Raw genomic sequence first — 10,820 nt, 5'->3', positions numbered from 1 at the left:
CGAGACCTACATAAGAAGCCACACTGGTTTTGATGATATGATGTGTACTTAATCAGCCCAAGTTAGTACTATTCAAGAAGCCCATTATGAGCATATTGTGAACCTACATATGTTTAGTACCAATCCAGTCTGAGAAAGGTTCACATGGGGCCCACATAAACTAGTAGCCTGGCTCTTCAGTCTCACTGGTAGAACATTTAAAGTCACAGACGTTTTATTTTTTTGCTGGTTGTATTTGTAATGTGGGACCCATATGGGTCCCCGGACTATGCAACATTTAAACTGCCTTTCTTATTTCTCATTTGAAAACCAACTCAGTACTAACAAAGGGAGCCCAATTAGTTTAGCAGATAGACGTTGCATTTGGTTAACCCCATTTAGCCCCATAAAAGATGCTTACTGTGAGGCTAATCATTTTTAGTACCTACGCAGCCTGATTAAAATCTTTATTGGGCCCTCATGCCAGATATTTTCTGTGAACAGCAGTGGTTCCCAATTTAAGATTAGAAGTATTATGTCTGAGTGATTTCAAGATCCATGTTACATTTGGGAAATAAAAGAAGAAATGAAGGACAACTCAAAAGTTTTGCAATACGGTACTTTTCTCCCAGAAAGCATTTAGATGTGGGACCCATATGGGTATGAAATGGACTAAAGAATGGCATAGTCTAAATTGCCAATGGGTCATAAAGGTGTTGCACAATATAATTCCAATTTTAGATAAAGCTAAGCCTCATATGGGGAATCAATTTTATTTATTTATTTTTACAAATATGGGTTGACTCTGACTGCACATATAGTGCTAATCCAGTCTGAGTGACCTATAGACTATATAGGGCTTAATTAGTACCCATCCAGTCTGAGTGACCTATAGACTATATTGGGCTCATTTAGTACCCATCTAGTCATACTAAGGCTTACATGGAGACCTTCAAGAACCAGCCTCGGCAAAATCCCACTAGCGAACAACACTGGTTTTTCATTTGAGTTTAGGGATTTTGTATGACTGATTCATTGACGGTTTTAAGTCCCCTAACAAACAATACAATACCAATCTGTTCTGATGGCTATGCCAAAGTCTAAAGAAAACCTGTTAAGCTTTAAATCTAGTACCCTTAAAAACAATGTCTGACTGCTTAAGGACAAAATATGAAGACATGGGAGTTTTGTATAGTAATAATTAATCGTACGTTCAGTCTAAAAATGATTGAATCAGGACACATTTGTAAATCACGGGTCGGTGGGTCAGATTGATGGGAAGGAAAGCTGTTATCTAATTGTCAACAGGTGTCCCATAGAGGTGCGTCAATGCCCCCCTTAGCTGGCAGGGGTCCAGGAGATGAGTCTTCCTCATTTTTCATCATTGCATCACTCCACCCTCCTGTGAGAGACAACTACCTTAAAGGCTTTAAACCGGCGGTGAGTTTTTACCACGATCTTCCGACCAGAGAGGAAACTGCAGCCGTCCTCATTAAAATTCTCTGCCCGTCCACACTCCCAGAGAAATCCTCCTGTTGGTGGGTGGCACCTGCGCACCGAGCCACCGCGGACCGCTGTTTCATCACCGGTGGCGGCCGAGGAGGGAAAGGAGGGCTGCTGCTTCACGTCCGGGTATATTTATGGCGTCAGCATCGAGAGAGGAAAGGTGGGTTCACATGTCCGGGAGTCCGGCGAGGGGAGGCGCCCTGCGCATCTAGTCCAAGCGGGCCGGGATACCCGCACGCAGACTCGGTCCGTGGCTCTGCTGGCTTCTCCTTTAAGCATCTATTATCGGCGGGGACGGGCAACATGTGCGCCTGGATGGTGTGAAGTCCGTCAGAGCGAATTTTCGGATGCGTCTTTCTCGGATACGCCAAGTACCCGACGTTTCAGAGCACCTTGTGTCATAGGTAAGCACCTCCACTTGATCCCACTTCCTCACCCTCCTCTCTACTCCTTATTCATTCATAGCTCCGTGAATATTTAGAGCATCCCGTATGGGTTCTCCATGCCATCATGATCTCCTATGAGGGTGTCAGTCAGGCATAATGTTTTGAGCATCAAATCATTGTGAATGCTGCAGAAAATGTCACCAAAATGATCTATTATCTGACATCTTTATTATACTGGAGCATCTGGATATTGATGGAATAAAGTAGAGAAAGATCCAGAATAAGATGCTGAGACGTTGTTGGTGAGGTATCTGGAAGATTCCTGGAGGTTCCCAGTAATAGTGCACAGGAGGTAAATTGATTTTATGTTTTCTAAAAGGATTTAACATGATCTCTGCTTCATCAATCTTTAAAACAGTCCTGCAACATGAAGTTTTGGGAAGCCTAGACATTGAGTGATAGTCTGTGAAGATTTCTTCTAGATATTGGTTTTCCTACAGCAGTTCCAGCAGTGATTGGTTTGGTTTCCCTGCATGGATAAACTTTCTGAAGTCTTGATTCTCACAACTTGCATGCATTTGCCTCAAGTATCTTCCAAATGCTTAATTTCTTTAACAACCTGGGAATAACAAAGCAAACAAAAGGGCCGACGCTCTTAAAAAATGTTCAACTACATCACCAAACATCCCATTCCAGAGCAGAACCTGGAGCTTTGTTCTTCTTAGAATAGTTGACTGACAAAGAGCCCAGCTTTAAAGTGTTCACTAACTGAACCTGCCGTCCACCCTTTTCCCATTGTGTCAGGAATGTTTGGTCGCATGCTGTCCACATAAACCCCCCAAATCCTTTGTTCTGTTTGGAAGGGGGGGACAATCCTCCAGAGCCATGAGGGCCATGTGTGGGGGGAGGGAGCAAAGGGGACATGTGTAGCTGACAGCTCCCTCGTAGCGAGCTGACATGCTGGGATAACAAGAATGGGGGAATTAGGGAACATATGAGCAAATCACTTAACGCTAATGAGGACATTCATGCTTTGTGTACAATGCTTAGTGACCATTTGGGTTTATCCTGAGGGACCAGTACTGATACCGTCCCATCTTTCATCAAATGAAACCAAAGTAAAGTTGTTCACCGAGAGTTTAAATCTCGTCCTCAGTTGGTATGAGCTCAACATGTTGCTGCAGACATTCGGATCTTTTAACATACAATGTCCTCAGCATCGCTAGTACTAAAAACTACAGAACAAGAGGGGCACTATAATAATTATCTGCTTAAATGGTTGCAAGGCAATCAGAATTAGACAACAGATTACAAATATTTTCATAAGTCTTTCCATGTTTTTACAAGCTGGATTTTCCAAGTTGAAAACTTAATTTAAGGGTATAATGAAATAAATTTCCTGACTTGAGAAGTCACCCCCAACCCAATATCAAACACTTATAAAATGAAGGAATAGGATGTCTGCAATGACGTGACATGGTGTCCATAGCAACCACATGTAGAAATATTAGAGAAAGCAAGTTTTAAAAACATCCATAAAGGGAAGATAGGATGATTTTCAACCAAAATGTGATGCTGAATTGATGGACTAGATTTATATTAGGTGCCAAATAGGAAATATAGTGAGAATATGGAGAACCATTTGGTGTTGTCAGATAAATCTAGTTGGGTAAGGCATGTCTTTGTCATTGTTTTTGTAATAGATCTGACCCACATACAGAAGAACACTCTAAGGAACAACTGAATCAGTGAAAGGTGTTTTATTTACAATAAGTGAGTCTGGAACATGAACGGGTGAATTGCCAACTGTATGAAAAGAAGGGGAAAGAGAACTGGTGAAACAGGGAACTTATAATATTGCAAAATAATGAAAGGTAACTATTGTAATCAGAAGAACAGATTACTAAATGAGTGCAGTCAGGTCGCCAGGGGTAGAGGGAGTCGTGCAAAGTGGAGAAAATCCAGATGGTTTACTTGAGCTGCAGAGTGAGTTCTGGCGAGTTCAGGAGTTAGTTCAGGTACTTGCGTTGGAGGGTGGACAGGGTACGCTTCTGCCTTGGTTCAGGAGACAGAGAACAACAGGAAGCTGCCAGCTTGGTACTTGGAAACAAAATCCAAACGAAAATCTACCAAACATAGGTAACCTTAATCATCCAGAAACTTCTGGAACCAAAGTCAAAGTTCAACAAAGAATGATCAGAAGGTTCAGGTTTCTGCCTGCGAAGGAACATAAACAACATCCGCTTAAAGACAAAGAACGAAGCATAGCTTAGTAGTGGCTGAGTTTGTTACCACTGAAGGCAAACACTCAAGTGCTGGCAGCCTCCTGCTTAAATACTCCTCAAAGCAATCAGCAGATCAGTCACACCTGTCACCCAGCACACCTGAGAAACTCCAGCAACGTCTGGAAACTGAAAACAAAGTCACAAACAAAGCACAACACACACACTGAACCCAGAACCCCGACAGTCTTACTGGCCTACACAAAAGAAACCATGGCTGTTATTACCATCAAAGAAACATTACTTTTAAACCATTGCCGTATCGGCCACCAGGTCTTAATTTGAAAGCCCACAACATATCCGTAATCTACACTGCGATAAGCTTAAACTCTACATGGATCTAGCCTGTCTAAATTGACAGTTACTGTCTATTTCACCTTAAATTTATGTGCATGGGCTAAAACCTCATTTTTTAGCAGTTAAAGTTTGGAAAATTGACTCTCAGCTTGCATCTGTACGGTATTATCAGAAGGCTTAGATGTAGATCCAGCCTGGTGATGTCCAAAAAATAATGAACCACATTGTTTCAGGAAATATGCCATTAACACTGACCTTAAATAACCTGTTTTTAAATGATATGAGCAAACATTGACATGGTGCATTGTTGATTCATGTAAAATCTTTCGTTCTGTAATGGGATAGCCAGATGGTTTTTGTCTTGATAAGTCCTCCATTTATGCATTGCAATTTTGACAGGAAGCTTGCAATATTGCTAGTAGTAGCTATTTAGGCTAGCATTACGATTCTAGCTAGCAAAAGATAAAAAAAAGTGCTAATATACATATTAATATTTTAATCAGGGGAGCTGATGGAAAAATCTAATTTCCCTGCTTAAGGTAAGACAAATTACAATTACACCTGCATTGAACGATTGTTTGAAGAAATAATCTCTCAATTTAGCCATAAGCAAGAGTTTTCAAAACAGTACCGTGTCTAGGTCAGCTTCTGTAACAAATAGCGATTGATAAAATACCAATCAACTTGTGGATACAAAAATACCAATTTATGTCTGTCAAACTTTGATCTTTGATGTGTTTCAGAGATTCAAATGAAGAAATAGGAACAAGTAGTGTCTTTCTAACAAGGTGGTAGTAATGAACGATTTAAAAAATGAAAAATATAAAACTGATTCTTTACTAAGCTGTGCCTGGCATTCAGGAACCAAATGATTCATGGGTCAGGATTTAAAGGTCCTGAGTAAATTGTCAGTTCTGGCCTGAAAATGGGTTTTAATAAAGCAACTTCTAGAAAGCCTGGAAAATTGTTAATGCTTTATGAAATTTCAAAGAAGTGGATTCAGAGCAGTTTATACGATAAATAATAAAGTCTGAAATGAATTAATTACTGGATAGAAACAGTGTTTGATGTCACATCAGCTAGTATTTAAAATACTTTCTGAAGTAGTTTCTGATATCTTTCATGGATTTAAATTTGCCAAAGACAAAAACTGAACAATTCAAGCCTCAGTAACAAACAATCTGTGTCGTTCAGTTTCTCACATTTTCTGCCATTGCTCTCTATGATGGAGGCCAACATTTGTGTCAGTCACTTCAACACCTTCGCATTCAGCCTGACATGTGTCGTCAGCTTTGGGAGGAATGTTTCGGAGGGCAGCGGCTGAACAGTCTGCGCAGCTGCTCTCTTATCACCAGTGTCAGGAAAAGGTTCGCATTAACAATGGAAAAACACCCGGAAAGTATCGGCTGTCCCATCCAGCAGCGACGGGCCTCTGTGGGGCGGGCTTATCGGAAGAATTAGCAGGAAAAGGGAAACTCTGGGTTATGTCTCCCGTAGCTGAACATCCGAGCTGATGGGAACAGAGCTGACCGAGACTTAGAAAGCGGGATTTATAATTAAAAGTCGGCGTCCCTCATGACTGGTGCCGAATGGTACACCATGAGTTGGAATGCGGCCCCCGTGGGGCCTCTCATGGTACACGGTACGCACTCAGGATGGATTTTGTGCTTTCCTTGACCAAACAGCAAAGGGTCTGAACCAGAATTGTACCCAAGTAACCAGCTTTATTTTGTTTCCTCTGTTTTCTAAAGCTAAGCTCTATTAGCTGATTTGTAAATTGCTTCTATTTAAAGGAACTCAAGTCGGAACAACAGGGGGGGATTCCAATCTGAAAATCAGGCAAAAGCTACTTAACTCAGCAAGGAAGAAAAATATTTTTTCCCTCTCTAAGGTTGTTTTTGATTTTGTTGCTTGGCAAGTCGAGCAGATCTCCTCGACCTTTTCTCCCTCAAGGTGTTGATGATCTTAGTCATTATTCTGTATGCAGCAGTTTTGTAATCGAGGGGGAAAACAGACCATAAGGTCTCTGGGGTGAATAAAAGGTCTGATCAGGAAACACACCTGCCCACGCAGAACAGTGGCAGCAGGAAGCGTGCTCAGAAGTAAAAGTAGGAGTTGGAACTGACGATTATGGCAATTAAAGCAGGCGCTGGGCACGGGGAGATAAGACGCGCGGGAAACCATCGGAGCATGAGGTGTTTACAAGGATGGATTCCTGACATTCCTCAGCTGCAGCCATGCCACTCCGATCTGCACCCCCACCCACTGATAGTCACCTTCTCGGCCCACAGGGACCCAGAAAACGACTGGTGGGGAGTTGGTTTAAATGTGTTATGTAAGAAGAAATGTTATGCAGTGTTGCTGTGGAGACTTGTAGGAAACTGACATATCAGACAGCTGGTTGAGGAATACTGTATCGTCTTCATATGTTTGTAACTTAACTCTGGAGCTTCACGCATAATTAATCTGAAACATCAATAACTCCTACGTATGATTAAGTAGGTTTGGTGCCTGATAAACAAACAAAATGGCTTTCTTTTGAAGTTTTGCTGTATTTAACGTTTATGATTCATTTCATTCATATGAACATTTTCCCTTATGGTTTCAAAGACTCTTATTCTCAGCTCATCAACCTATTGAAGCATCTTCTTGTTGTGTTTAGACCTAATTTTGTGTGTACAGGTTCCAGCTTATTGAGCTCTAAAGACCCTTTAGTGGCCCCTTATTGTAAAATTCGAAGTATTTATAGTGAAGATGGTAGATGAATTAAAACTAGCATTAATCAGTCTGCAAAGTTACATGTACAACAGTTATAAAAACATCAGAAAACTTAACATCAACCAGGCTCATACATTTCCTAAAATACAACGACAAACATAAGTAGAACAAAGATAAAAACAACCCAAAAAATATATATTAATCCTCAAGGCAATTTATTGGCTCCCCCGGATAAAGATAAGTAAAAATCCTTAAAAATTAATCAGAGAAAATGAATAAAAGAAAGAAAAAAATAAATAAAATCCAACCTTTAATTTGTGTGCATTTATTTAGTGACTGAAATGCTACATGTTCAGAAAATAAATGTATACTGTGCTTCACTGGGTAAATAATATAATGGTACAAAAACACAAGTATTTCTCTTCAAAATGGGTCTGGTGTGAAACAAAGAAGGAAAAAAAAAATGTTACATTTAGCTTTTATTTTGAATCTGAAGCGTTATGTTGTGCCGCTCAGGGGCGTCTCACTTTTGTAAAACTCAGACCTTTCCCTATGGTGACAACGGTAGGTTGTTTTGAGTGAAATATCTCGACAGCTCGGTGATGGATTACTGTGACATTTTGCACAGACGTTCATGTTCCCTTTTAGAATGAACTGACCTTGTTAGGCAAGAGACACTGAGACTTTTCACGCCTGGAAAGGCACAGCAGGAAGTTGTCCTAACCCAATGTGAGCGAGCTGAAGGATCCCTGAAGTGTGCAATTTATACTTCCCTGACCTCTGCACTTAACAGAACTGAGCTTTTCAGGACAAATTTGCCTCCACTGTATGTCTTCTCCACTGACAATTTCAATATCTTTTGTGGCAATGAGTTAAAAGTCAACATTTCTGCTTGCATTATATCATGTCCTTCTGTGGCTTCACTTTAAAATATTTACAGTTCTGTAAAATGTAAACAAATCCCTTGTTGGAGGAAATCCGGTGTCTTGGCTATGCTTTAGTCCTTATCGCTGCAGTCCGTGAATTTGCATCTTGCATCAGTTTCCTTCCTAGTGCATTGTGTTTGAAGAGAATTTGTTTGCGTTGCTAAGATCAGAGGAGCCTTTAATCCAGCTCTGCTATACGAGAGAGAGATATTCCAGAGACCCAGGAGAAAAATCACAGTGGGTACGATTGGGTTTGTTTAAAAAAAAAACTGGAAAAAAAGGAAACATCAGCACATCTCTTTACCATTCTTTGTATCTAATGGGATTATGATGGGTAGTAAGAGCATCGTCCTGCTCAGGGAATGACAAAACAAGCAGGTGTTTGCCCAGTGATGGCTGGGAACACCTGTGAAGATTACTCAGACCCTCTAAGGATGTCAGGCTGTGACCCTGGCTAACCAGGAAGCAAAACATCACCTTGTTCCCTGTAAAAAGCAGCTGTTGTCAGGTGGAAATTAGAAGCTCAGGCTTATGGTTTCTGTGGACACTTCTAACAGTGTGTTTTTTTAACTGTAGGAAAAGTCCAGAAAGGTTTGTGATTTTTTTGTCTTTTCCAGGTCTGAATTAATATGGAAAAGAAAACTTACTGCTCAAAAATCCCTACATTATTACAGCTATAGAGATTTCAATAGGTTCAGCTAATCTATTTGTCCGTCCGTCCATCCGTCCATCCATCAGCTTGCTCATTTTCAGTTTACCAGTCCTGTTCACCAATTGAAGGCCTCCATTTGATACTGTGACTCCCACTAAATCGAACTTAAATTGAGCGAGAAATAGCACATGTAGTTTAGGAGTGGAATTTTCATACCCACCGCTTTCAGTCTGTGCTATGCCCCATGTCACAGGTAGTTGATTTCTGGGTTGCTGGAGGGTATGATTGATGAGTTAAAGACTACCACAACTGATGGATTTTCAGGTAAGGTTTTTGGCAAAGGTGAGGTGACGTGAGGTAGGAGGAAATACAGATGATGGAGGAAGCAGAGGGATTTATTAGAGAGGTGACTCATCCATTTATTAAAAGGTTTTTATTTCATATTTACAGTGCTATGAAGAAGTATTTGCCCGGTTACAGATTTCTACTGTTTTTGCTTTTTTGTCACACTGACATTTTTTAGGTCGTCAAACAATTTTTAATATCAGGCTGAAATAACCTGAATAAATACAACATGCCATTTTTAAATTATAATGTAATTTTTAAGGGGAAAAATTGTGTTTAGGGTACATTTAAGTAGCCACACCCAGGGAATGATTACTGCCTGATCAGAAAATCAGAACCCAGATGAACCCGTCTGACAACATGAAGTAGGATAAAGGTTTTTTTAAAAGCAACACATTATGCTCCAATTTAAACAAATTCAAGAACAGATGAGAAACAAAGTAATTAACATCTATCAGTCTCTAAATGGTTACAAAGCCGTCTCTAAAGCTTTCTGGCCTCCAGCGAGCCACAGTGAGAGCCATCATCCACAAATGGAGAAAACATGGAACAGCGCAACACCTAAAGCACTGCAGACCCTGCAAAGATCATGATTCATCAATAAGAAAGAGACTGGGCAAAAATGGCTTCCATGGGAGAGTTCAAGGGCCAAAACCACTGCAGACCCAAAAGAACACAAAGGCCCATCTAACATTCACTAAATATTATTTCAGGACTGAAGAAACACAAATCTGGATCTTTTTCAGAGGCTTTTTTCTGTTAAAGCTGGCCTAAAATTAGCACAACCTTTTATAAAAATAAAATTATACCTAAGTCAAACACAAACATGGTAGTGGTAGTGTGATGGTCTGGGCCTGTTTTGCTTCCTCAGGACTGAAAGAACCATGAATTCAGCTCTATCAGAAAATATCCTGAAGGAGGATGTTTGGCCATCAGTTTACAACTTACGCTCACTTGTCTTTTGCAGCAGGACTTAATCAAAAGAAAACCAGCAAGACTTGGCTAAAAAAAAGAACAATATGCCGGTTTTGGAGTAGCCTAGTCAAAGTCAGGACTTTATTTCAATAAAAATGTTGGGCCATTGCATTGAATATGCCCCAAAATCCACCAATATGACTATTTAAACAAAAATTGCAAAGAAAAGAGGGTTAAAATTCACAGTGAGGTGAAACATTCATTGTCAATTGTCACTAAAAAGTAAAACAGTTGTGCAGGCAGTTATTAGGTTTTGGAGACAATTCCTTTTTCACACAAGGCCAAGTTGGTTTGAATAGATTTTTTTCCCTTGATAACATTTAAAAAAACAATCTGCATTATTGATATTTACATGCCTTTGATGATCTGAAACATTTAAATGTGACAGAAAAAAGCCAATTTAGAAGAAATCTGTCAGAGGGCCAAATAATTTTCACAATATGGTATGTATCCTCTTGTTTTCAGCTGAATTGCCATGGTCTCTTGCACAATTAGCTTTGTCACTTATACTGAAGGTTTCAGCCGAACTGTTCCTCTGCATGGCAGCTGCTGTTTGAACCAGAGCACAGACTGTATTTCTGATGTCTTCTGTGCCTAATGTGTCTCGGCATTTGACATTTTTCCATAATCAGAGCATTAAGCACCTCTGGGAGAGTCCCTTGAATGTGAAGCCATCAGCACTATTCACCTCCTAATTAAAGAGCAGCATTTCTTATTCCATTCTCCTCCTCTGATTTGCATTATAGTCTAGCAG

General features: G+C 40.2%; 1 protein-coding gene across 3 annotated transcripts in view; it reads left to right on the top strand.

Moving 5' to 3' along the window:
- The first annotated feature begins 447 nt into the window (after positions 1–447).
- Positions 448–10,820, top strand: part of tmem108 (transmembrane protein 108) — a 61,688-nt gene continuing 51,315 nt past the window's right edge. Inside the window, exons 1-2 of one of the 3 annotated variants that reach the window (XM_047350156.1) lie at positions 448–1,419; positions 1,502–1,889. In XM_047350156.1, coding sequence (XP_047206112.1) covers positions 1,309–1,419; positions 1,502–1,889 — 499 coding nt within the window. In that variant the 5' untranslated portion in view covers positions 448–1,308. The remainder of the gene's footprint in view (positions 1,420–1,501; positions 1,890–10,820) is intronic. The other 2 variants (XR_007035778.1, XM_047350155.1) reach the window with 2 other exon arrangements.

Source organism: Girardinichthys multiradiatus, chromosome 21 (assembly GCF_021462225.1).
Source record: "Girardinichthys multiradiatus isolate DD_20200921_A chromosome 21, DD_fGirMul_XY1, whole genome shotgun sequence".
Taxonomy (NCBI): Eukaryota; Metazoa; Chordata; class Actinopteri; order Cyprinodontiformes; family Goodeidae; genus Girardinichthys; species Girardinichthys multiradiatus.
This window is presented reverse-complemented; position numbering and strand designations above follow the sequence as displayed.